The 27870-nt window shown below is 42.5% G+C and overlaps 1 protein-coding gene across 5 annotated transcripts; it reads left to right on the top strand.

Annotated features, from left to right (window-relative positions):
• Window positions 1-124: 124 nt before the first annotated feature.
• Window positions 125-27385, top strand: lrsam1 (leucine rich repeat and sterile alpha motif containing 1). 5 transcript variants are annotated; one of them, XR_014598951.1, is made up of 27 exons: window positions 125-275; window positions 2020-2160; window positions 3013-3069; window positions 4755-4799; window positions 4915-4992; window positions 5445-5513; window positions 5601-5685; window positions 5778-5899; window positions 5978-6068; window positions 8507-8616; window positions 8745-8774; window positions 8909-9031; window positions 12349-12488; window positions 12567-12611; window positions 14678-14748; window positions 16144-16243; window positions 17635-17722; window positions 17831-17905; window positions 19550-19630; window positions 20033-20128; window positions 20803-20901; window positions 20982-21113; window positions 21731-21797; window positions 22722-22927; window positions 24138-24310; window positions 24515-24542; window positions 24643-27385. XR_014598951.1 is itself a non-coding variant. In XM_084035888.1 (25 exons), the coding sequence occupies exons 2-25, from the start codon at window positions 2089-2091 to the stop codon at window positions 24258-24260; spliced, it is 2205 nt and encodes a 734-aa protein (XP_083892014.1). In that variant the 5' UTR covers window positions 125-275; window positions 2020-2088; the 3' UTR covers window positions 24261-27385. The 5 variants fall into 5 exon arrangements, 2 of the variants coding, with proteins under 2 accessions (XP_083892014.1, XP_083892015.1); XR_014598952.1 differs by having other exon boundaries at window positions 24515-27385; XR_014598953.1 differs by having other exon boundaries at window positions 24138-24542.
• The last annotated feature ends 485 nt before the right edge of the window (window positions 27386-27870 follow it).

Here is a 27870-nt window from a genome sequence, read left to right as displayed (position 1 = left end):
ATGCACATTTAAGTTGGTTTGCCAACCGCCAATAAACTCCAAAAGAAGAAGAAGAAGAGAATACAGTAGTGCCAGTTGGTGGCGGCAGTGCACCAAGTCATTGTGCCCACCGCCAAAGAAGAAGTAGAAGAAGAAGAAGAAGAAGAGGAGGCGGTGGAAGAAGAAGAGGAAGAAGAAGAACGTCCGCAAACATCGGAAGTGTCCCTTTAATGTGTCCCGCTAACATTACACGTTAGACGGGTGAAGAGCAGTGAAACAACAGCAACACGCAGCCTGTGAGTGGGACGCCTGCCTTTAGTTGGACTTCGCTGTGTCCTCCCAGTATGTGGGCTATTGTTATGCTACATGATAGCTTTGTTAGCGTGTGTTTGTTAATTGTATCTTCATCCGGAGTGGCTGGCTGTCATAGGGACGCTGCCTGTGGGGAAAGCCCAGGCTAAGCTAACGTTATCTGCTTTGACATTGTGCCCGTTTGTTTGTGTGGAGCGAGCTAACTACTCGATATTAAGCGAGCTAAAAGGAATATGACTGCTACTGAGATTAGCATGGTTGGCTTCACAACGGTTGTAATGTCATAAAGTGGAGCTAGGTTGATCATGTTTGGCGCTGTTTGTGCTAGTTACGCTTTTAAGATGCGTACCGTTGTCTTCGTAATTTACGGTAATGTTACTGCTCACACCCACGGGGCCTGTTAATCACAGGGTCTGTCATCTGGAAATAAATACAATGGCTCAAATTAGTCTCTCTTAGAGTCTGTTAGCGCGTGTTGTATGTGTAATGTAATGTGTAATTGAATTTTGGAATGAGAAAACGTATCTTTCCTTCCTTCATCTTCTCTCAACCTGTCTGGAAGGAAAACAACGTTGTTTAGCGTCTCACTTTAAGCGTCTTGGTCCGTTTGTGTGTTGTCTCTTATATCTCATTGAACCATCCCATTAGTCCATGTTTCCTTATCTTTAATAAGATAAGGGCATGGAAGTGTGTCATAGTGGGTGATTATAGTTCCTGCATCTGGTCGGCCTCGACATGTGTGACATCCCTGACTCCAGTCAACATGGACTAATCTAGACTAGACTAGACTAGTCTCCTACTGGTAGTTAAAGAGGAATGTGGCATGCAGACTGCTAGGAATGAAGGCCAACATATCTAATCGTGTACATTTTGATGCCTCAAATTATTTCTGAATAAAATGCTGGACTTTGAGTTTTCTAGAGCAGTTGGGGGGTTTTCTATTGACCTCTATTTAGTAGTAAAGTTATTTTATAGCCAGCATGTGATCGGGTGTTAGAGGCAGGCCTACTGCATCACATCTGTGTTCAGCATTCAGCTGTGTTGGCTGCTATTTGCATGGGAGTTGTTGTGGATGTCTATTTCTTCTTTTCACTGTCATAAAATGCAGAATCATCACTTTCTGACATATCTTCTCAGTGGAAACATTCTAGCAGTTCAGAAAAGCCCTTTTCAAGTATTCTCACAAAGGCCAGACCTCGAGGTGATGCAGCTTAAGGTTTATGTTTCATCTTTATTGCTTGTTATGGACACTCCCCTCGCACTTAACAGCACAACAGTTTGATTCACTGCGCTGGCTATCAATCCTGCTTGTATTTGCTGTGTTATATAACAGTTTTTCAAGTAGATTAATTCACCGCACCATTTGTTTACCTTTTGTTTAGCCCATTCTCATTTTTTAATGAGTGGAGAAGTCAGACAGGGTGACAGATAGTTGTTTTTCTTGTGGTTTGTTGCTACACAAATAATGCTAATGCATACTCTCCCTGGATGCCCACATCTAATGGTTGGCTTTTACTCTGTAAGTCAAGACTTCCTGCTATCCAGCAGAGTCACAAGAGATGTCAAATGAGAGCTGATCAGAAATGGTTGAGCTTCATGTTGGATGAAAGAATAAACATTCATTCACATTCAGTTATAGTTTTCAGTCATCATATGTTTATTGTTATATGAGTTCAAGCCACATTGCTTCATCTGGTTAGTCAAAATGTTCTTATTTTCATTGTGCAGGCACGGTCTGTGCTTTCCGACCTGTCCGTCGGTCCTCTGGACTGGATCTCGTTGTAGTGGAGGGACAAGATGCCTCTGTTCTTCAGAAAGAGGAAACCCAGTGAGGACTCCCAGAAGCGACTTGAATATCAGCTGTACAGGGTAAGAAGAGTGTGTTTTTATGTTCTAATGTTAAATCAATCCACTTATCGTGAGTGCCAGGCCGCGGTGGCAGCAGGCTGAGCAAGCTAGTCCAGATCCTGGAGCACCCTGACGTATTCCTAAACCGGATGAGATATATTATCATCTCTATATATGGTGGAATGGAGCTGCTAGCCTGCTAGCAGGCAAACTTAACGGCCGTGTCGGTGACGTACGTTGTGTGAGACCAGAGATGTAGTTCACTGAGCGGTTTCACACTTTAGTCAATGATACGACGACAAACTGAGACTTTCAGTGACTGAAAAATCCAAATGTTTTTGTCTGTTTGACTTCTGTTAAGCATCAGAGTAATATTTCCCATTAATTTCTGTCGGCCGCCATAGTCTATTCTGTCCTGCCAACGTTTCATATGAATCGAAAATATTTGACCACTTGTCAGCAGGTGAGCTGGCCGGCCCTTGCCAGGCATGATTCCTGTGCACAGCGAGCAGCTCTAGTTGGGAAAGGCCGTGAGCTTCATCAACACGTTCTCATTCCCAACTTGTCAAATCCCAACGACCTTCGGAGTCCCTTTCTAACAACTAAACTAAATGTGGTTAACGTTTAACGTGAATTCAAACTAAAACACTTGTTCAGGTCCAGCAAATATGCTTTGTGGTCCACCACAATTCATATCTGTACAACCAATGTGTTTTGATTATGGGTTTCACTAAATTGTTTCGTCGATCACAAAGTCACAGATCTCACAGTCTGAGAAAAGTCTGCTGAAGGTTGCATGATATAGTTGTGTACTGTTCATCTATAGTGTGGAAGTATTGTCTGTGTTAACATGATGTGTCTGTTGTTGTTCAGTCTAAGGAGACGGGTGCTGATGACATCTTGGACATCTCATCTTGTGAGCTCTCAGAGGTCTGTATGTTACTGCCTCACAGGGCGGTTTGTGACCAAACGTCTGTTGGTAGTACAACCTTTTTTTTTCAAACTTTTGAAAGCCAGCTTCAGCGCAAATTAAATACACCATTTTCCTATTTATTTCTTTATTCCAGTTATTTCTGAGGGTAAGATTGAAAGTCATCATTCATTTGATCATTTCCGCCTGTGATTTTCCTACTGTAACATGTGAGGAGGTCTTCCATGAAAAGGCTCATTACCAATTACGTTTGCTAAGTTTCAAGAACAATGTATGATGCAGTAAACCTGCATTATAATAAATAAATAAATGACTCAACATAGAAATGAAATAATAAAGAAAAGATTAATGTCGAAATGTATTTATTTTCATACTAAATTATTTTTTATTTTTCTGTTTCATTTTCCTTATTTATTAATTTACCTATTTATCGATTTCCCTCTTTTGAAAGTGTATTTCAGTATATATTCAGTATAAATGGGGGGGGGGGGGGGGTTTGACTATCCAGACTTTAGCAAAGAAAAGTGACACACTGGTGTTTGTGTGTATTTATGCATGTGTCCATCTCTATGTCTGTACATACAACAGTGAGTAGTTGGTCAAATAAATACTTTTTATTTTTTATCTCTTTCACTATTTGTGTGCACTTTATTTATTTCACATTAACCTGGACATTTACTTGTGCATTTATTTTCTGATGTTATTTTATTTATGTATTGAGTCATTTATTTATTTCTTATAATGGCATGTTTAGTTCTAGATAACAATTTTGCCAAATAATTAAAATACTTGAATAGTACTGGAATAACTAATACAAATACATAACATTGTGTGCGAGTGCATGCATCCGTGCTGATGAAGAATTTAATAGTCACCCTCCCGCTGTGTGTGTTGTTATCAGAACTCCATTAAAAAAAAAAAAAACAACAGGAAAACGACAACGCAGCTCTAATTAGTGACCAGATGTTCTGATAAAATGAGACTCAGCATCGTCTCTGAATCAGTCCAAGCGTCTCCTGTAATCCATCAACACATAATCCACCAGGGACCACGTGGTGAAGTCTGGTTTTACCGGCTTTCTCAGGAACCTGAACTGGACTGAAATTACTTCCTGCTTTTAGCAGCTTTCCCTCATCAACTTCTCACAGAACTTCATCTGAATTTATTAACTTTTGCATTTTTGTTTTGGAAGCCTCTCTGCCTCCCTGCTGCAGTACCACTCTCCACCTGAACTGTTACTGGGGCGCTGTTATACAAAAAACAAGTCATATTAAATGCTGTTTAATGTAATATTGTAATAAATATGAAGTTAAGCATCAAAGAAATCACATAAACTCAAGTATAGGGGACACAGAATACTGTATACCATCTTCATTTTTTAATTAATACATGTAAACTTTTTTAATTCATGGGAAAAGTAATTTTAAGTTCCATTTTCTATCATCTATCATTCCATCACTTTTCCTGACATTTTAGGTTATTGCTATGATATTGTTATCACAGTATCCAGATATTTAGGAGGGTGTCGTAACGAAGTCACAGTTTTGGTATCGTGACACTTGTTGAGAGGTATTAGAAATGCTCCCAATCCCGTATTTTGTACCTTTTAAGTAGTATTAGTTGTATCCTATCAGTGTGTGGTTAGTACTGCAGATGATGACATCAGTGGTCTATTCTGCTACAGGTTCCCTCGAGTGCCTTTTCCATTTGCAAGGTGCTACAGAAGAAGGTAAGAAAGCAACACAGAGACAGTATATTTATTTTCTGGTATATTCATGTGTTAAATACTGGATCAGCAATGCTTGTACAACATCCCTGTATCAGTACATGTTGCTCTCCTTCAGGTCTTTATCCTCCATAACAATGAGCTGAGGTCATTGATGCCCAGAGGATGTGACATCAGCACTCTTGCCACTCTAAAGGTAATGTAAACCAGATGCAAGCATGATGTGAAATGAAAGTGCCTGTTAAAAGCATATTACACTGTTAGCATTCAAAAGATGTAGATTGTGAAGATGACTAGTTTGATCTGGATGGTTACTACTTTTATGTATTAAATGTATTGATTTGATTATCATTATTATTAATATAAAATGTTGCTGTTATTATCAAAGTCATCAATATCCTAATATTTTGACTCCTCCCAGATGTCCTCTGTGCTTTTGTGCATGTCATGTTGCACCAATAAAGAAAACAGAATGCAGTGTGAGCAGAGAATAAACAGAACCAGATCTAGTCCTTCCTGTGAGCAACATCCCATCTGACCACGAAACATTTACAATACTTTCCCAAAAGACCAGCTGTTTTAAAAGCACCAAACTCTACCGTCTAATTCATCACACTCGAGCATGGTTGACTCTGTCTGCTTCCAAAGGTTTTGGATCTGCATGAGAACAAGCTCACCTCGCTCCCAGAAGACATTGGGAAGTTGGCATCGCTGCAGGTAAAAACCCTCCTGAACTCTTGCAGAGAAAACAATGTGAATGAGTGCTACTCATCATCTGTGTGTGTCCATTTTGTGACCCGTCAGATTCTGAATGTGGAGAAGAACCGCTTAAAGGCCCTGCCGGTTGGCATCGGGGACCTGCGGCTTCTGCAGACGCTCAATTTGAAGGGTATTACTCCCTGTTTCCTCCCAACAATAAGCGATGCACCAGTCAAATGGCACTTTGAGGTTTTCCTGATGTGTCACCGTTTATCTGGACAGGTAACTGTCTGAGTGAGCTGCCGTCCTTCGTTGGTTCTCTGAGCAGCCTGCGTACTCTGGACCTGAGTGACAACAACATCGTCCAACTCCCTAAAGCTCTGGTCTCCATCCGCACACTAGAGGTGTGTATGTTGGCATTACAGGGTGTTATAGGAGGGCTGACCATGGAGCTATGTTGTAAACACTGTGTTCTGTGACAGAGCTTTACGCTCGACGCTGCTATGATGTCCTACCCGCCGGCGTCTGTGTGTGCAGAGGGCACCGAGAGTATCCAGCGCTTCCTGTGTAGCGGTGAGGGTTTAACTTATCATATTCAATACACACACACACACACACACACACTCTAGGTTCCATATAGTGCTTCCTCTAGGTTCCTCAGTGTTTCCTCTAGGTTCCTCAGTGTTTCCTCTAGGTTCCATATAGTGCTTCCTCTAGGTTCCTCAGTGTTTCCTCTAGGTTCCATATAGTGCTTCCTCTAGGTTCCCCAGTGTTTCCTCTAGGTTCCCCAGTGCTTCCTCTAGGTTCCTCAGTGTTTCCTCTAGGTTCCCCAGTGCTTCCTCTAGGTTCCCCAGTGGTTCCTCTAGGTTCCCCAGTGGTTCCTCTAGGTTCCTCAGTGGTTCCTCTGGGTTCCTCTAGGTTCCTCAGTGGTTCCTCTAGGTTTCTCAGTGGTTCCTCTAGGTTCTTCAGTGGTTCCTCTGGGTTCCTCTAGGTTCCCCAGTGCTTCCTCTAGGTTCCCCAGTGCTTCCTCTAGGTTCCCCAGTGTTTCCTCTAGGTTCCCCAGTGTTTCCTCTAGGTTCCCCAGTGGTTCCTCTAGGTTTCTCAGTGGTTCCTCTGGGTTCCTATAGGTTCCTCAGCGGTTCCTCTAGGTTTCTCAGCGGTTCCTCTAGGTTCCTCTGTGTTCCTCAGTGGTTCCTCTGTGTTCCTCTAGGTTCCTCAGTGGTTCCTCTAGGTTCCTCAGTGGTTCCTCTGGGTTCCTCTAGGTTCCTCAGTGGTTCCTCTAGGTTTCTCAGTGGTTCCTCTAGGTTCCTCAGTGGTTCCTCTGGGTTCCTCTAGGTTCCTCAGTGGTTCCTCTATGTTCCTCAGTGTTTCCTCTAGGTTCCCCAGTGCTTCCTCTAGGTTCCCCAGTGCTTCCTCTAGGTTCCTCAGTGTTTCCTCTAGGTTCCTCAGTGTTTCCTCTAGGTTCCCCAGTGGTTCCTCTAGGTTCCTCAGTGTTTCCTCTAGGTTCCTCAGTGGTTCCTCTAGGTTTCTCAGTGTTTCCTCTAGGTTTCTCAGTGTTTCCTCTAGGTTTCTCAGTGTTTCCTCTAGGTTTCTCAGTGGTTCCTCTAGGTTCTCCAGTGCTTCCTCTAGGTTCCTCAGTGTTTCCTCTAGGTTCCTCAGTGTTTCCTCTAGGTTCCTCTAGGTTCCTCAGTGTTTCCTCTAGGTTCCTCAGTGTTTCCTCTAGGTTCCTCAGTGGTTCCTCTGGGTTCCTCTAGGTTCCTCAGTGGTTCCTCTAGGTTCCTCAGTGGTTCCTCTGGGTTCCCCAGTGGTTCCTCGAGGTTCCCCAGTGGTTCCTCGAGGTTCCTCAGTGTTTCCTCGAGGTTTCTCAGTGGTTCCTCTAGGTTCCCCAGTGTTTCCTTTAGGTTCCTCAGTGGTTCCTCTAGGTTCCCCAGTGTCTCCTCTAGGTTCCTCAGTGTTTCCTCTAGGTTCCTCTAGGTTCCTCAGTGTTTCCTCTAGGTTCCTCAGTGGTTCCTCTAGGTTCCCCAGTGTCTCCTCTAGGTTCCTCAGTGGTTCCTCTAGGTTCCTCAGTGTTTCCTCTAGGTTTCTCAGTGGTTCCTCTAGGTTCCCCAGTGTTTCCTTTAGGTTCCTCAGTGGTTCCTCTAGGTTCCTCAGTGTTTCCTCTAGGTTCCCCAGTGTTTCCTCTAGGTTCCCCAGTGTCTCCTCTAGGTTCCTCAGTGTTTCCTCTAGGTTCCTCTAGGTTCCTCAGTGTTTCCTCTAGGTTCCCCAGTGCTTCCTCTAGGTTCCTCAGTCTTTCCTCTAGGTTCCTCTAGGTTCCTCAGTGGTTCCTCTAGGTTCCTCAGTGTTTCCTCTAGGTTCCTCAGCATCACAATGCATCTCTATTTATAGTTTGAATTGTGCCTTCAAGTCTTTCAAACCAATTCCTATTTGTATGATACAGTTAATTTACTACGTTACTTATATAAAATGTGGAAAGATTTTCCAATTCAATTTTAGAGTTTACTGCATCAGTGCAGAATCGTTCAACAAAGCATTGCGATGCATCATAGAATCAATTGGGTCTCTCTCTCTTTCCTCGAGTGAACGACGCCCATTCTCCAAATGAACCTGAATAGCACCAACTGTTTTCATAGTTGTAAACACAAAACTCCTGAGCGACAACAAGTTTTAAATTAACCCTAAAATACGCTAAATACTGTCAGATAACAAAGCTTTTAATATTTAGGACAATTAAAATAATTGTGTTAAATGTTAAAAAATGTTAAAGTCTATGTAACAGTCCCTCCAGGACATTCTGTGCTTTTTGGGGATTGTTGCGGATTAAAATCACAAAAAGTAGTAGCAAAAGTAGTAGGACAACAATAAACACATCTTTTATATTCAATGACAATATACAATAGAACCAACAACCTCATTTCAAAGTGGCTGAGAATTCCCAGGGTTTGGTTGATTCCGTGTTAAATCACGACGTATTAGGGAATAATGCTGGTTGTCTTGATTGACATGGTTTTCAGAACTGGGTGAGGAGTACTGCCCCCCCTCCCAGTATCTTCTGCTAGTGCTGGAGAACGACTGTGGCAAAGAGAACTCTGACTGTGTGGATAGTTTGGAGGAGGCCTGGCAGGTACAGTCGCGATGCACCAACACACACAACCCCGTACGGGACTAGACAGTCACCTGTGTGATGAGTAGTGGCGACCCTGTTGATGATCGCTGAAGTCTCATTCAGTCTTTCCTCATTTTCTGTTACAGAACAAATTCAGTGACTACGAGAAGAGAAAGGTGAGCCCTGACAGATTCAGCCAGGGGCTCTAGCTCTCTCTTGTACACATTGTAATGTGAAAATGGACACACATTACACTCTCCACTCTAGATGGTCTAAATAAGCCCCTCCGACTTGTCCCTGTGTCCTTCAGGAACAGAAGCAGCAGGCTAAGCTTGCCTTTGAGTGTCACCTGGAGGAGAAGAAGAAGGAGCACACCCAGCTCATACTCATGAACAACTCCCGCAAAGAAAACATCCTCAACTCAGTCCGACAGGTTTGATAGACGTTTACTGTATACGTTCTGTCATGGAGCTCTGCCCTCGTTTGTCACTGTGATAATCTTAAATAATCACTGTTGTTGTGAAACTGTCAACTGTGTTCTCTTTGAAGGTATATGAACAGTAAGCTGAGAGGACATTTTGACATTGCTTCATTATAGAAGGGATTGTGCAGTTTTATAAATCGTTATTTTTTTTTTGTCAAATCTACAAACGATCTAAACCAAAGTATCTTTATCTAGTCAACCTGCTTCAAAGCTGTGCCTTCAAATTATTTATTTCATCTCACACAGTGGAAACGGTTGTTCAATATAACCATCAAGGCAATTAGTTTAATAGCGAGCATATATACCGCAAAGCAGGGTTCCAATTACACTGTGGCTTCCGGGGGAGCCCCTAAAGTGCACAGCAGTGCGGTCAGTAACGGGGTTATTGCCAAAATGATTACTACTGCAGGCAGTCATACCGTCAGTAACATTTCATATAGGCACAATAACAACATAGCAGAAATCACACGAGACGTTTATAAGCCCAATCATAGCAAACCAAACACCTCATCCTTGTCACTGCCAGCAAGTCAGAGGTGCCGGACTATTGTTGTCTTCACTCAACGTTGTCTTTGTTTGTTCAGTGAATCCAAACTGTCGGAGCAGGCAGGGTTGTTTCCAATAAGCGCTCCTGAAATACTCAATAAAAACACTGTTTGTTGACTTAGTTAACGGCTTAGCTACACTCCATTTAATGAGGAGTTCAGGTGTCTAATCTAGAATTGGAGTGCAGCGCTGCCACGCATGGATGGACACAGCAGGAATAAACACAGAATTGTGTTAATTAGTGGAGACGGATGTCTGTAAAGAATATGATCTTAATCATTTATTGTTCATATCCCTCACTCACTTGCACAGAAAGGGGCCAATTTGGTGCCAATATTATTTTGCTTAATTTATTTCACTGTTTTAGTCTCAAGTATCTGAGCGCCTTCTGACGGCTGAATGGCATCGTGCCGCTAAAAGCAAACATTTGATGCTCATGAGAAATGCATTTATTTATTTATTTTGATCTACTCGATTCTTGGCCCCATCCTTTTCTCCCCTAATATGCTCCCACTGGGTCATATAATCCATAAGCATAATGTTTCTTTTCACAGCTATGCTGACGACTTGCAGGTACATCTACCATTCAGACTTAATGATTCCAACTGCTTTATTACTCTTAATAATAATCAAGGACATTTAAAAAATCCTGTCGTGACTCTTTATTACTGCTGACACTATATTGCCAGAAGTATGTGCTCACCTGCCTTGACTCCCATATGAACTTAAGTGACATCCCATTCTAAATCCATAGGGTTTAATATGAACAGCTTCAACTCTTCTGGAAGGCTTTCCACAAGGTTTAGGAGTGCGTTTATGGGACTTTTTGACCGTTCTTCCAGAAGTGTATTTGTGAGGTCACACACTGATGTTGGAGGGAAGGCCTGGCTCTCAGTCTCCACTCTAATTCATCCCAAAGGTCTCTATCGGGTTGAGGTCAGGACTCTGTGCAGGCCAGTCAAGTTCATCCACACCAAACTCTCTCCTCCATGTCTTTATGGACCTTGCTTTGTGCACTGGTGCACAGTCATGTTGGAACAGGAAGGGGCCGTCCCCAAACTGTTCCACAGAGTTGGGAGCATGGAATTGTCCAACATCTCTTGGTCTGCTGAAGCATTCAGAGTTCCTTTCACTGGAACTAAGGGGCCAAGCCCAGCTCCTGAAAAACAACCCCACACCATAATCCCCCTCCACCAAACGTTACACGTGGCACAATGCAGTCAGACAAGTACCGTTGTCCTGGCAACCACCAAACCCAGACTCGTCCATCAGATTACCAGATGGAGAAGCGTGATTGGTCCCTCCAGAGAACGTGTCTCCACTGCTCTAGAGTCCAGTGGCGGCGTGCTTTACACCACGGCATCCGACGCTTTGCATTGCACTTGCTGATGTATGGCTTGGATGCAGCTAATCGCCATGGAAACCCATTCCATGAAGCTCTATGCTGTTCTTGAGCTAATCTGAAGGCCACATGAAGTTTGGAGGTCTGTAGTGATTGACTCTGCAGAAAGTTGGTGACCTCTGTGACCTATGTGCCTCAGCATCCACTGACCCGCTCCGTCATTTTACGTGGTCGACCACTTCTTGGCTGAGTTGCTGTCGTTCCCAATCACTTCCACTTTGTTCTAATCCCACTGACAGTTGACTGGAATATTTAGGAGTGAGGACATTTCATGACTGGACTTGTTGCACAGGTGGCATCCTATCACAGTACCAATATATATATATATATATATATATATATATATATATAGGTACCATCCTATCACAGTACCACGCTGGAATTCACTGAGCTCCTGAGAGCGACCCATTCTTTCACACGTTTGTAGAAACAGTCTGCATGCCTAGGTGCTGCTTTTATACACCTGTGGCCATGGAAGTGATGGAACACCTGATTTATATTATTTGGATGGTGAGTGAATACTTTTGGCAAGATAGTGTATCATCTAACATTGAGCCTGTGGCTGGAGACCTCGTAGTGATGTTTTACAGTGACCTTACTCTAGAGGAGCCGGTAAAGGGAGTTCCTTCAGCTCAGAAATGAACCAAAAATCATTTTAATCTCCTTCTGACTTTATTTCATCTGGTTAAGACAACTGCAACTCAGCTGCCTCCATCAGAAATCAATCTCACGCCCCCGGCTTGTTCTGGGCTAAAACTTGAACACTAAACATAGAGACCATATCACTCCTGTCTGTCTAACGATTGTATTGGTAGCTTTTATAGCAGGGCTATACGGCTGAGCTTCTAGCTAAACTGTACCTTTTAACGTAGCCTTGGATCCTTGTGCCACTGGCCAGGCTCAAGACTAATGCTGACTGTGTTTTGTCCATTCGGGCTCCTGTACTTTGGAATGAATGGAGGAGATTAGTCTATCCAAATCAGTTTAATCCTTTCAATCATTTTATGTCAATCACTCCCTGTCCTCTTTGAATCTATTGTATGTCTGCTTATTGGTGTGATTAGATGAATCTGTTTACCTCATATATCACCTTTTTTTCTGTTGTCGCGTTTGGGTTTTTTGTATGTATGTGTTAGAAAAGTGCTTTATAAATAAAGGTTATTAGAACTATTGCATTCCTCCACTGAGTGAGGTCACTACCATTTTTCCTGTCTGTTTTGCAAGCTGTTTCTAAGGGTATATTTAATGTTGATTTGAGGTTCAGGAGTGTGCATCATTAGTGTGTATAATTCATGTGTTATACATGTGTGATGTTTAGGAGCAGGAGCGTCTGGAGCTGGGCGTCAGCCAGCAGCAGAGAGCTCAGGAGGCCGAGAGGCTGCTGGTGTTGGAGAAAGTCAGACAGGCTGAAGACGGCATCAGCAGTCGCATCAGCAACATGCTGATGGACAAAAACAGGTGGGAACAAGCAGCTATCTGTGTGATGTATGGTCTGTGTTGGAGTGAAGAGTAACGTATCCAATTTGATCGTTCCAGGCAGAAAAAGAGCGCCGAGTTTCTTCAAGCCATGGAGGAAGATCGGTGAGTGACCACTGGTCTATAATCTACTGGTACATCACAGCTAAAAGATATGACACACAAAAGCACTCATCCACTTGTCTTCCACTTACCATGATGAGTCTATTTATAGAAGACTTTACAAGGAAGAAACTCCAGTAGAAGGAACATAAAACCCAATGGCAATACAACAATCTACATACAGTAAAGTGTGATCGCTGACACGTTAACTGATCATTAACTCTTAACAGACCAGATTAAAAAGTACTATTTAGAATGGACCTGTTAAAACTTTACTCATTATTAAGCTTAAGAACAATTGGCATACTATATAAAGACTGACATCATCATGAACCCTCAACATTTTCGTTCCCTTGGGGCTGGAGTCTTGGCATCAGCGCTCTCTGTGACTTCCATCCATCCATCCATCCATCGTCTACCGCTTATCCTGTATTCAGGGTCACGGGGGGGCTGGAGCCGATCCCAGCTATCATTGGGCGAAAGCAGGGTACACCTGGACAGGACGCCAGTCTATCACAGGGCCGACATGTAGAGACAAACCTCTCTGTGACTTCAGACTCAAAACGTTGCATCAATTCAATGTTATTTCTAGTGTCATATCACAACAGAAGTTATCTCAGGACACTTTACACACAGAGCAGGACTAGAACACGCTCATGGTTTTCAGAGTCGATGACTTTTCAAAGTCTCAACATTACCAGGAGAAAAGAGTTACAGCGCCACCTAGTGGAGAGAAAACACTGCTTTAACAGACTTTTCGGCAGAAATCTGCTCTGATCTTGTGTTTCATGCAGCGCGAGGGAGGGAAGTGAAGGAGTTGTTGGTAGTGAATATTATACTGTTTGTTCCAGACTTGTGTGATGTAAACATGGTAACTCCACTACATCTGTATGTAGCTAATGTCCTTGTTGTAATATAGAGAATGATTAATGCTGTCAATCCTGTATAGAGAACCTTTAAAACCAACTTAACCCCAGAGGTTTGTCTCAAGTGCGTCTAGCCTGGAAATATAAAAAAAAAAGCTAATTCCATGCACCTGACTCCAGGGGTGCAGTCGAATAGTCTTTTCTGCTTAGGAAGGTTCCTAACTGAAGAAGTGACCCGGAAGTAAACAAGTGGCCGCCATGATAAGAGCCGTTTAATTCTCTAAATGCAAAGGAAAGGAGCTCCAATGCTTCCTTTCAGAGCTCCTTTAGCATAGGATGCAACGGACCTTCCTATGCGATAGGAAAGGAGATTACGCCGACCCACAATTCTTTAAATGGTGTGCGGCATTTAAAGTGTCGCACACCTCGGCCGTTCTTGAAAACAAACGATATGTGCATTTGCATATTTAACAATTACTTTAATGCAGACATATAGTAATTGGAACTGTGTTGATAAATATGTGTCGACAGTGATAATAATTTAATGATTTTTTTATTTATTTCAATCATGTTTCAAATGTTTGACAAAAACGAAACTAAAACCACAAACGAAACGTAAATAAAGCAACCGGTCAAACAGGAAGGAGGAGCTGCTGGACTGAAGCCGGTCAGTGAACCAGCTGTTTATAAAACCAACATGTGGAGAAGTGGACGACGCACTTTTTGTAGTCCATTATTGTAGTTTATCCAGTGCAGACGCACGTCAATCACTGGTGCCGATCATCAGCTGTCAATCATCAGCGGCCGCGTTATAATGACGTAGCTTAGTGGAAGTCCGGTCGGATTCTCTGAGCACCGCGGCCGTCTTTTCCTAAATCCTTTTGAGTTCTCCTATCGCCTTTCCTTAACCCCGTGACGTTTTCCCCAGAGGTCAAGGAATAGGAGTTAGGACCTTATTTTTTGACTATTCGACTGCCCCCCAGATCAGCTAACAGCAAAATCACATGTCAATAGCTGTTTTCAGCCAGTAGAGGGCAGTCACTATGTATATTTCTATCACAATATGTAGAATTGAAATTAAATGGAGCAGAATCACTGAACAACCGTATTGCTTGTTTTTCTGCTGAAAGGAGTGGTTTGGGTGTTTAGTCCCATGTTAAAGCTGTGTTTACTGTATAAAGTCAGCAATACTTTCCCCTTCAGGATCCGTATGGAGCATCTGACGGCCATCACACAGGATGAAACCAACTCACTGAGGAAGAGGGAGGTGGCAGGTGAGATGTACTTCACCTACCATGTGTTCTGTATTTAGGCTGCACTCCCCCATGAATCCCCCCAACACATTATTGAACCAGTGACCCATTGTAATTTAAGAAGAAAAAAATACAATGTGAATAGTTACCAGTATTTCCATCACTTTCCATATTTACAGTAAAATATATGGAGAAGTTAATTAGCTGCCAACTTAAAGCTTGTTGTATCAGAACAATCAACTCAACATTGTCTGTCCAGCCATCAACACTTTGTGCAGAGTAGGATATCTTTGCTGTTAATAATTATTCTGTTTCTGTGCCAGCGATAACTGTGGCTGGAGGCATTATGTTTTCAGGTCGTCCATGCGTCCATCAGTCTGTAATACGACTGCACCTGATTTATTGATAATTGATTGATTTTTCTAAGTTCCAGATGAATACGAAAAAAGTTGTCTGAATAATATTTAAATATATTCAATATATCTTCTCTTAAAAATAGACAACTGTCACAAAATACTAAACCCTTTTTCACAAATGGCTGATCAGAACAATACTGGACCTGAAATTCAGAATGAATGATGTGACATTTAGATTAAATTTGATCACTGTAGTCGTAGCAACCCTTTCCATGAACTAGACAAGCAGTATTTCACTGAAGCATTTTGACTGCAGGTCAGCAGCGACTCCACTTCTTTTAAATCAAGGCAGAATCATAATTAACATTGCTCCAAAACATTAAAGAAACACTGAAATCAGATCTCGATGAACAAATTATTCAAGGTGAAAATCTTTACTGATGTACATTGTGGAATTGGTTGACGTAACTACAGTCAATGTAAACCAAAATCATCCAAATATTGAGGGCTGGATTCAGAATCACACTGAAAATCACAGGCTGATCCAACTTTGTTGGTGTTGGTGTTGACCTCACAAAAAAAGGTTTTGGGCATAACTCTTTCACAAACATGTCTAATACAATTAAGTGATGAAGCGATAACATTTGGGTCACACATGAATGTAAACTGACACTTCACTGGTTGGTGGAGAGATACAACCAAGATGTGGTCATTCTAGTTTTAATCTTCCACTGTTATCATTACAAATTCACTCACTAAAGGTGTATCTGGTGGGGGCGTGAAAGCCTCATGCCCCCCAGAGGTTGAACCCTTTCACTTTCTCTGGTGCTAATGTCGACCATCCACATGAGATATCCCATACACAGATTGTCATGGAAACTACTGAGCACATTCATGCTCTTTAGGGGATAAAGTAAACCTGGTAGGTGTAATGACCTCATGGCTTTGCATCCCACGCCAACCTTCGATACGGTTTACGCTTTGACCCCTATTACAGCTGTACTGTGGTTTGGTTCACATGGCCTCTTCCTCTAACTCCCCTTCCCTCTCTGTGTTGAAGTGGCCATGCAGAAGATGCTGTCCGACAGCTGTGCCATGAATCTTCTGCAAGAGGCCAATGACTTTCGCAGACGGAGTATGGCGTCTGAGGCCTACAGAAGGTTAAACATGCACTCACACAGACAGCATATCTGAGCAGACGGATGCTGACGCTGCAACATAGTGTGGAACCAACGAGAGGGCGACTGATTTATCAGTTTAGCTGGAAAACAACTCAATACATCTTTGTGGTCCTGGTGAACAGCTGATTTTAGAGCAAACGGACACGTGGTGTTCATGTTAGATCTGACCTGTGTTCAGTTTATTTCTCCTCTCATCTGTCAAATATACAACACACTATCAGCTCTGTATCCACAAGACAAGCAGACAGGGAGTTAAAGCAATCATTGAACGTTCTCTCTTCCTGATCATTTTACTACATAACTATCCATAAATGATATATAATCACACACCTTTGGATGTCATCCACGAAATCCCACTTCAGGATGTACTCTTACTATTAATAATAATCTAAATATCCTTTATGTATACAGCACCTTTCAAAAACAAAGTAAAAACATGAAGAAAATAAGGAAGATCAATATACAACAAAATATACCATCATGGCCTGGCATGGATGTTTCTCCTGCTTTTTTCTTTTTTTACTCCTGCTGATCACAGTGGAAGGTGTTTTACAATAATCAGGTCTGTAGGAGATGAAAGCATGAATGACCTTTTCTACGTCTGCCGGGGAACGACCACATCTCAGTCAAATGTCTTCGGACTGGTAAGAATAGAGATGACACCTAGTCTCGGCTATGTTCGCTGTTAGAAAAGTCATCAGGACTAGATGAGAGATGCTGCGGCTACAGGAGAAATGATCACTATTTGATTATGAGTGACTCATTTTTGGACATTTTTGGACATCCAGTTTCTAATTTCATTAAGGCCTGACATAATACGGGATGGTGGTGCCAGGCTTTAATAGGACATCCATTTTTTAATCCTCTGCACAGTAGTGGACGTCAATGTCATGATGACGCACTATTAGCCCAAACGGTAGCTGTATACTGTGAATAAGAAGGGACTCATGATGGAGCCTAGTGGGACCCCAGGGAACAGAGGAGCACAAGAAGGGAAGCCAACATTACAAGGACCTGTTTGACAGATAAGAGGAGAGGATTAATATTCAGCGTGACGAAGATTCAAAATGTTGGAGGCAAAAGTAGCCAACAAAAGTAAAGCATGACATAAACTGGGAAACTTTCACTTCTCTCTTTCAACAAATTAAAAATGTTCAGTTTCAGATTCATGTAGGCTATTTCTTTAACTAGGCCTGTGTATTACTTTGAGTGTGATGTTTTATTGTGGGGGAGGTGCCGACTCATTGTCTGTCTTTTCACTCTCCCAACTAATGTGATTATATCAACCTTTGAAAATCTACTTGGTCGACCTCTAGACTTACAAACCTAAGCTGTGAGACACATGATGTAAACTTGGTGTCTTCTAACAGTATGGAGAATATGGACAAGAAGTTTGAGAAGATGCTGTCCCTCCAAGTTTTGGACAAATCTAAAGCCATCGCCCACATCTTACAGGAGGTATGTTGTGTCTTGATACAGTATGTCTTCATGTGTAGTGAGACCCGTGCAGAAATCAACCTCGGTGTGATTCAAATCACAGCTTTTGATCATGACTGTTCTCTGCAGGAGGAGATGCAGAAAGCAGCTTTCCAGGCCTTGCAGCTGCAGAAAGACTCCGTACACGGCTACATCCGCAACCAGGTCTGTGGAGTCCAACCTGTCACTGGTCTCTGGGTTTTTATGAGCTCACATGAAATGTGGTACAGTGGAGGATGTACACTCATGCTTATATTGAGTGTAATGCTGTGTTTAAACCAAAGCAAAAACTAAAGTTTGACTGCAGGATCATTTTGGTTTATTCGCGTCACTCTAGATGCACCAGAGAGTAGGGGGGCGGGGCTTACCTTCATGTAGACACCAACGTTTCATCCATCACGGCTGAAATCACTATTGCTGCTTTGTACATGTTGAAGTCCCAGATCCACCAGGAAACCAAACACATCCTGTCTGAGTTCATGACATCATCCAGAGGTGCTCGGTGGATTTCACCAAGCTGGATTCACTGGATCTAACAAGACCCACGTGGGCTGGTTTACCACAGCTGGAGGAACCCAGAATCAACTACTTATCTGTGATTTAATATCAATAACCAGATGAAAAGGATGCTGAAATAACTCCATCATGATGGTGATCAGTAACAAGTCTGAAGTCAGGCTTTGTTAGGTCTGTCTGAAGACCACAAGATAACTACTTTTAAAATGCTGAATGGAGTCTGGTTGATGGGTGCTAGGCTATGCTAACATCGTAGCTGCTCCATCAACACTCCAAATAAGGTAATCTAGACATAAATACAGCAGAGACCTTGTTGTCTGGACCAGAGACAGTCTCTGGTTTCTCCACATAGTCTGGTCTGGTCTCTGGACTAATGTGAGCTACTATCTAGACCTCTAGGGGACCACAGACAGTCTCTGGTTTCTCCACATAGTCTGGTCTGGTCTCTGGGCTAATGTGAGCTACTATCTAGACCTCTAGGGGACCACAGAAGGAGAATCTCAATGTTGACAGGCTTTAGAGACACAGTGTCACACAAATCTTTCTGATTGAGTTCTGATTTATTCATCATTATCATATCATTGGCCATTATTGTAATTTCTTTTTCCTGTTATGTTCCTTTCCTTTCTCTTATGTCACATGCAGCCCCCCCCCCCCCCCCCCCCCCCACACACACACACACACACACACACACAGCTGACTCATTTTACTCATACATGTTAAGTCATTTGTAAACAATGTCTATTTGCACCTTGATGAGAATCAGCTCTTCGGCTGTTTACACCCAGCAAACTTGAATATGCTGCTCAATTTAGTTAGCTAGCTGAAAGGAACGTTGTTGTTGTTGTTGTAGTAGAAAGAGTGACAAAGTGCTGTATACATAGGGAGCATGCTGTGGTGGATTGATAGGTCAAACTCAGGACTTTAACCCAGGAGACTGGTGTTTGAGACCTGTGAGAAGTCTTTTTTTACATTTAGTTAATGTATTACTTTATTATCAGTCAGTTTTAGGCAAAGAAGAAAAACTAGTTTAGTGAACATCGACCTGGACTACATTATCTACCCTCTATCATACTACTTCTCATGACATCACAACATACAGTATCTAATGTGTGCTAATAGCATGTTGGCTAAAGACACCTGGCTGCTAACATCATCTGCCTTTTCAAAACACGTTGGCTCCCAGTCAGACAGACAGAACATCATCACATCAAGGTTTTCATCCTGACTTTGCATTCAGCAGCATGTCCCGTCTCCCAGCTAGCTTCACGTTTGCTTCTCCACTGTCCCCAGATCAAGCTCATAGAGGGTGAATTAATGCAGCTGACTAGATTGGAGATTAAAAGACGCAATCTGGATGCTGAGAACCTGCAGGTGGGTGTCGCCTCCTTCTGTCATTGCCTTTTTTTTTTCTTCTCCCCGTTGATTACTATATCATATCTCCTTTGATTATTTCCATGTCATTGCTTCATGGCAACAATTTATCATTGTACACATTGAGGTCCAACAAAATATGCAGAAGTAAAAGGGTATTACAAACATGATTTCAATGAATCGGTTAATAATGTCAGAGCCAGGCTACCGTCTTTATTTAGATTTTTCGTCAGTATTTATTGATGAATGTGTATTCTACCTCACATTATTGTGTGTGTGTGTGTGTGTGTGTGTGTGTGTGTGTGTGTGTGTGTGTGTGTGTGTGTGTGTGTGTGTGTGTGTGTGTGTGTGTGTGTGTGTGTGTGTGTGTGTGTGTGTGTGTGTGTGTGTGTGTGTGTGTAGGAGGTTCTGGTGGAGCAGCGAACAGCTCTCAGTGATTTGTTGCAGCAGCTGCTGAAGCAGAGAGACCAGAGAGAGCAGGAGCTGCTTCAGGTTCTGGTGAGGAAACATCTGCTCTGTCCTCTTTCAGCGTCCATCAGAGACTCATGCTTTCCTCTGTTTCAAGTCATCAAAACGGTGCCATTGTGTGTGTCGTAGTGTTGCATGGTATACTGATACTACAAAAGAATGGTGACCCTGCTGTTAAAACGGTCCTCACCACATTTTCTTAGTAGCCGTACTCAAAGTAGCAGGACTGCAAGAGCAGAGGTTCTCAAAGTGGGGTCCGCAAACCTATAGCCAGAAAACACGGATCGTGAACGTGAACCTGCCCACAACTTCAGAGAAAGCCCAGAAGGCTTCCTATTTAGTTGCTCAGTTGATTGATGAAAGTAACAAGTCGCACCCAATTGCACAAGAACTCATAGTTCCAGCAGCGGTTGAAATGCTTAATCTGTGATACGATGATGAGGCGGCCCTTGGGAAACGATCTCCCTTCTAAGGGGTCCCTGGCCCAAAAAAGTTTGAGAACCCCTGATTTAGAGGACTGAAAGGATCTACAAGACAACATAAAGACCAGGTCCAGGATGTTTGGCGTGGTGTTGTTTCACTATCACTAGTATTGAGTCACACTTTGGTATTGTGACTGTTGTTAGTCATTTTGACACATCTTGTCTTCTTTCGCGTTCTGGGGTCAAGTGGTTAAATGAGACCAGAATCACTCTGTGTTTCAGGCGGAGATGGAGCGGAAGTCTGAGTCCAACCAGCAGAACTACTGGATGATCCAGTACCAGAGACTGTTGGATGCCAAGCCCCTGTCACTGCGCATGCAGGTACAGCAGGGAGCCCGGAGGACACGCAGAAACATCTGGAAACATCTCTGTGCTGTTGTTGAACTGTAATCTGATTGCAGGAAGCTGGCGTGGAGAAAGAGTTGGTCAACCTGTTATGCAACCTGTCAGCTCAGCACTACCTGCCCATCCTGGCCCATCATCATGTGACGACCGAGGCCCTCCGCCACATGACCTCCGCTGACCTCAAGAAGGTAAAGTTGCTAACACATTGCTATCAGTTGCCACTTTGATATTGGAGATCACTCTGTACACACTGTAGTACTCTAACATTAGCTGTCAGCACAAAGTGTTGGTTAGACTGGTGCATGTTTCTATAAATGACTCCAGCTCATTTCTCTGCGATATGTAACATCATTCATGGTGTTAACATGTCATTGAATGACCAGAGCTTTTAGCCCATTGTTAGCCAACAGAAAACATCATAGAGTAGCTGGGCTCAGACATCCAGAGAACAGCGGCTCCATACCGAAAGGGGCTAGCTGAGGTGGTTCAACATCTAATCAGGATCCTCTTGGACGCCCTTTAGAGGTTTTCCAGGGATGTCCAACTGGCAAAAGGCCCTGAGGTAGACGTGACTGTCATGTGATGTTCACGGTCCAGGACAGCCACCACATCATTGTTACCATCTACCAGCATGAGTGGCACTGGTGACAAGAGGTGCCTGCACAGAGCCCAAAGATATAAAACACAACCACACCCAGACTGTTGGATCTGGACTATAATACTGTAATATCGATTCTATGTGTTTGTCTTAGCCTACAAAGTGCATTTGCAGAGTAATCAGCATTCTTCATGTCTGTGTTTTCAGCTTGGCATTAATGAAGTAGGAATCCAGAAAGCTCTCCTGAAATGGGCTCAGGATCGCAACCCTGAAGGTACATCAAACACATCCTACATTTCTGTTTTCTATGCAAAGACCTCATCTGTTCCCACCCTGGTCACAAAAAGCACACAGAACGTGATATGTGAGGTCTGAACAATGATAATAACAAGCAACAACAACAACAACGAGGATCAGCTACGAACAACAACCCACTGTCACTGAAACATGCATTTCTACACTGTAACTGCTGAACTGGCTAATATACTATGACACTGATAGATCTAACATTAGCTGATGATATATTGGTTTCCTTATCTTTAGTTTCAACACTTAATAATGGCCTCAGAATACCTATTAATATGGCAGAATAAATATGTTTTCTTACAGCTAATTTCAAGGTCATTTTCAATTTAGATTTTCTTTATGGATGAAATGATTCGATGATGTCACAATGTCAATATGATCATTGGGATTTTATTGCGAGTATCGCAATTTATTCGTTTATTACCGTTTTCATCTGCAATTGAAGCACTTTGTCAAACTCTGTTCTGATGAGAGTTTTTACTCGGTTCATCTCACTTCAACATTTTTATTGCAGTCAAATATCAGTTGAGCAGATGGACTGACCCACACTCCATCTTTGTTTTGACCAACTTCCTATGAATCAGCTGACTTAAAAACAACTCTGCTCCACCTAGTGTTAATTATTTTATATAATAAAAGATAGATACTTGGTGTCGTCCGTATATTGATTACTATAAGCAATATATCATGATACCATGATGCATAATTGTGTCCATCCAGCCTCATTACAGAACATAAAACTGTTCAAACAGGATAGTTACACGTTTTCAACAGAATCCTACAAATGGTTTGATGTTTAGATGGCAGAGCCGTCTTCTCCAGCCTCTCTGAGGCTTGAGGATCATGATAGTGTAGGCTGTGTTTGCTGACTCCCCGTCTCCTCCTCCACCAGGAGCTTGTAAGGCTGTCCAGCAGGACGAGGAGACCCAAGTGGTCCCCACAGCTCCGGCCTCTTGCTCCCCTCCATCCCTTCCCAGCACCTCCACCTTCCAGATGCCCAGTCCACCACTCACCCCCGGGACCCCCGTCACCCCATCAGCCCCCAGCCCTGTGGATGGACCAGGGAGCTCCGAGTGCGTGGTCTGCATGGAGACCGGGGTAAGAAAAACCAGACCGCCTCAGTCTGAACTCCTACGCTTGTTCATTTATTGTTTCCTGGTGAAATGTTTGCGGTGTGGACCCGCCTTAAGAGGTATTAGTTAATTGTTAACCAGCAGAGTTGAGACGCCAACACATACTTTTACATTCAGTGTTTTTGCATCATCTCTAATTTCAATAAACCGTCTTAGAATTGAATTGAAAAAAGGCTTTTGTAACTCCAGAAGTGACCTGAGAATGATCAGCTTTGCTTTGTCTGTAGTTACATGTTTACTAGATTCTACACCTGCAGGTCATTCAGAATACTACACATTAAACAAAAGTAAACAATTCTAGGTCTAAAAAAAGGGGGAGGCAGCTCAATTTGTACCCCGAAGCGCTGTCTTACTCCCTCTCTACTTCCCAACCACGTAGTGCTGTGTTCAATGTCCGCCTTTTTCTTTGAGTGTGTAAATGAATCCACTATATAGTTTCCTGTCCAAGCCAGGTCACCGTTCTTTTACACTGTGATCTCATAAACAGGATTCCTTTCAGCTGAGGATCATTTTCTGCTGTGTTTCTTTGAGAAAGTAAAATCACAACGCTGCAGCCAGGATTTAAAAGTAAAGAAACCCTCTGCTCATCTCTACACTGGCTTCTTGTGTAGTTTACAAATCATTTAGGCTTTTAAATCAGGTAAATATTGGAGGCCTCATTGTTGATGTTATGTCTTATCGAGATAGTATTGAAATATTGTGGTTTCAGGTTATTATTGTTTTGTTTTTTTTACTCTGGGCTGCATCTTTGCATGAAATGTGCTGTACAAATAAAGTTATTATTATTATTATTATGATGATGAACAATGGAATGAAAAAAGTAATTGCCAACTGCTACCAATCCCACAATGCAACAGACAATATCTCCCTTTACTGCCTGTCATTGGGTAAACTATTGATTGAAGTAATGACATGGAGTGATTTGCCACACAGCCGCTGTCTCCATGGCAACATGTCTGAGTTTTGTCTGAGGGAGGAACCCCCCACGGTAAATCCAGTCCTCCTCGCACTCGGTTTGGGTTTTATGTTTGGGATTAGGCTGAAAAAAGAGAGAGTGAAATCGCAGATTTCTCTTCTGTGAAGACTCTCGTAAATGTTGTCGTGATGAGGTGCAGACATGAAAGCTGACGGCCCGTCTTCCAGAGGACTGATGGTGTCTGACTCCCTGTCTCCAGTCTCAGGTCATCTTCCTGCCCTGTGGTCACGTGTGCTGCTGTCAGGTCTGCAGCGACGCTCTGCAGAAGTGTCCTCTGTGCCGCTGCAGCATCTCCCAGCACATCCGCCTCTACCACAGCTAGGACGGAGCCAGCAGCCGCCCGCTGGCCTTCTGCATGATCCTGAAGCTGCTGTGAGTTCAGCCCGTCACTCACTCTCCTCTACTAACCCAGCAGTGATCCGGAAAGAATTCATTCAATGCTGTTTGGGTGTCCAAGACTGTTTTATTTTGTTGTTCTTTTAAATTCAATAATTGTTTTTCTTTTCCTTGTTTGCGTTGTATATTTGAAGCCGACTCGTACCGGCTGAAGACTGACTGTTCTTTGCCTTATTACAGGTTCTCACTTGCTGTGTGCCTTTTTCTGGTAATCTCCCTCTTTGTTTATACAAACCCACTTGTCCATATTGTGAATCAGTCAACGACATCTTGTTCCCGTTCAGTGTTTTGTCTCTCTTCTCCTCCAGGCCTCTGTGTGCCTGCTGGACTCAATCATCTAACGTTAACGTGGCTGAATTATGTCGATGCATATCCGATTTCTGCTCAGGTCAGAAGTAAGCAGCTGAAACCCCAGTTACCACTCCCAGTCCCTCCCAGTCTGTGTTATATTACTGTAATTATTACGTTATAATATAGCTGCAACCCCTATAGAGTGATTTCAGAATGATTTGTTCACACGTGGTTCAACATTATCATGAAACATTTCCTGTGAGTTTTGTGAAGATATTTGTGAAGAATTTCTGATTTCTAGTCTGATTTGTGTTGAGCCAGGCCCTTTTCTGCATTAGTAACGCCCCCCAGTGGTCAGTGTGAGTGAAACGTTCAGCTTTGGTTTCTGTCTTTACGTTGAAAACAAAAATAGTTACCAACAAACTTTTGATACGTTTTGATGAGGTTATTCCAACAATTTAGGATGAGTTGTTAAAAAAAAAAAAAAAGGGGTTTTCACAAAATATAAAATGGCAGAAACTGTAGTGAGCAGACTAAAAGTTAGAAAACTGATACAATGGACTCAGGTGTGTGGTGATCTGAGACACAAAGACAAGTATACATGTGCACCCTGTAAGAACAATGAGCCACTGAGCCCTGACCTCTCCACTGCAGCTCTCTTACAGACCACATGTTCTAGTTTTACTTGTGGGTCTGGCTCATCCGGGGCTCAGCAGTACAGGAAGTGCAACATGAACATGGAGTTTGAAAAACTAAACTAAACAAATTTAAGTGGCAGTCCCTAAGATTTGAGATGCGTTGCTTCTAGCGGCCTCTCTGGCGGTAGATGGAACTGCAGGCGAGCCTCTGGGACTCTTCTCCCTCACCAACAGTGTGACTGTCTCTCATCTGCGTGATGCCTTCAAATGCTCCACACTGAAAGGCGGTCCGTGGTTTTCCCTCGTTAGCGGTCACTTTGCTTCTTGATGACTTTCCTTCTTCACTTCCATTAGTTTGTTGTTTCTTTTTCTTGGACTGGAAGTTGAATGGTCTTCTTTCTCTGCCTGTTGATCCTCCATTGTGAGTCAGCAGTAATGAAATGTACCTGGTCAAACACTTTAGACTAGAGGGAGCCTGACTCAGCAGTTGGAAGTTACAGATTTCTGAATACAAGTAAACGCAGCATTAGTGGGAGTGGGAGTTTAGTGGGAATGTGGCCACAGACACGGAGATCCTATTTCTGGACAAAGCAGCAACAAGCACTTTTATTAGTGGTCACATGATCAACCACCATTGTTTTAACTCACTCTTTGATAGATAGGAACTTAAAAGACAATTCAATAGATGGACATGTTACGGACTGCCACTTTAAAGACCTCACTGGGTTGATTTCTAGGAAATGTAGGATCCATTGATTTTGGGGTTTGCTGAGGACTAAAGTCCTGCTGATGTTGTGATGTTGCCCTCCTTTCATAACGTTCTGCCCCATCATTCCACCAGCTTTATTTATTCCATTAGTGCAGTACTTCTATTTTGAAACCCTAAAACTCTGATCACACTGAGACTCAAAAGGATCAGCTGCTTATAATCAAACCCTGGGAGAGACATGAAAAATATCAATATATATATATTAACCTTTTATTGCTCGTTCTGCAACATCGGCCACCATCAAAACAGGAAGGAAGTGGTTCAGTAGTAAAGCCCGCCTCTTACTCCATTTGATTGGCTGCCTGGGCCGAGTGTCTCAGGAGTTGATGAATGATGGGACTTCACGCCTGGAGATGAACATTTAGAATATTTCAACTTTTATGTGCGTCTCAAAATGGTGAGAAAGCCAGCTGGTACTGTGCTGCATATATTCCTGTTAGAGCTAATCACACAACCAGACAGTCCAGCTGGGCCTTTTGGGGACTCCTGTTGGTCCGGGGTCCCTCAAGGCCCAGGAACACGCTTTAGTCTCTTTCTCTTTGTATCTTTTGCTCCCTCTCTTCTATGAATTGTTAATATGGTGCATCTGTATAAACTAACACCACATCACCTGTGTGTCGCGTCACTAATGCTCTTATACTCCAAGTGCTCTTAACGGGGACACCCCAGCATGTTTCAGGAAATATCTTTACTTCTCCTCATATGACTGTTAAATGTAATGTGTGAGAGATTTCACTTCAACACAAACGTGAACATTAAAATGTGTAAGTACGTGTTCTCCTGTCCTCACCTTGTGCTCACTGTAGAAGATTTGTGTTACCATTTTATAATAAATTCACAAACTAGTAATGAAGGTCTGGTCAAGTAAAGAGAAGATAACTCAGGCTATGCTAACGTAGCATCAACTGACTTAACGAAGCAAAGACAAAGTGGAACTTATATAATGGAAGATGAAGCCATTTTAGAAAGCAAGACTACAACAGTTGGTCCATTCCAGTTGGCTACTTCCTGTATTTAACGGCTCTGCCCCGCCCACATGTCCCTCCAGCAACTGAACCCTCCGCCCTGGTAACTTAGAAGCAAAAGAAAGAAACTTGAAGTATATATAAGTATATTTAAAGGCAAAGTAAAGTGTGACTTTACAGAAGTTTAAGTAACAATCTCACAGATTTTCACTTACTAAATGTCTGTGAAGTCACTCTGGAGAAACGCAATGGTGAGGGAACACAATGGTGACAACGGAGCCATTGGACTCCTGATGGTGGCGAGCATCTGGACGGAGATCTGAGAGATTGTAACTACAAACAGAAAGTAATGTACCAACACCAAATAAACTGAGTATGTTATATGAAACACCAGCTGTGTGTCATTATTCATCTCTTCACTGTTGTGTTTTCTATGGAGGATATTCTTGGTCATAATGCAAATTATGACCAAATGAAAAAATGGAAAATTATAATTTTGAATCTAAAGTGATTAAAAAAAAGTGAATTTTAAAATTCAAAATCTAAATGGAAATCTTCAAACTCAAAGCTTCTCTGTAAAGATCTATCTAAATCTAAATGAAAATAAGAAAAGGGAAACATCAAATATGAAACTCAAAATAGGAAACGGAAATTATTAAATCAAATTACTCTTTTTTTCCATTTGCTGTTCAGAATTAGGTTTTTTGATTCCAAAGGCCATCATTTTTATCTCTTAATTTTATATTTGGATTTTTAACTTTAATTATGACAAAAAATGTGTTCCATACTCTCCAGCCATCTGTGGTCTGTCCCCAAGGTAAGTGTCCTCCCCAGGAGGTAATATTTTATTTGAATCGTCACAGCTTGTCCTCT

The sequence above is a fragment of the Eutrigla gurnardus genome, assembly GCF_963514095.1.
Source record: "Eutrigla gurnardus genome assembly, chromosome: 19".
In the NCBI taxonomy this organism is placed as follows: domain Eukaryota; kingdom Metazoa; phylum Chordata; class Actinopteri; order Perciformes; family Triglidae; genus Eutrigla; species Eutrigla gurnardus.
Note: the sequence above shows the minus strand (reverse complement) of the source record. Positions and strands in the feature narration are given on the sequence as shown.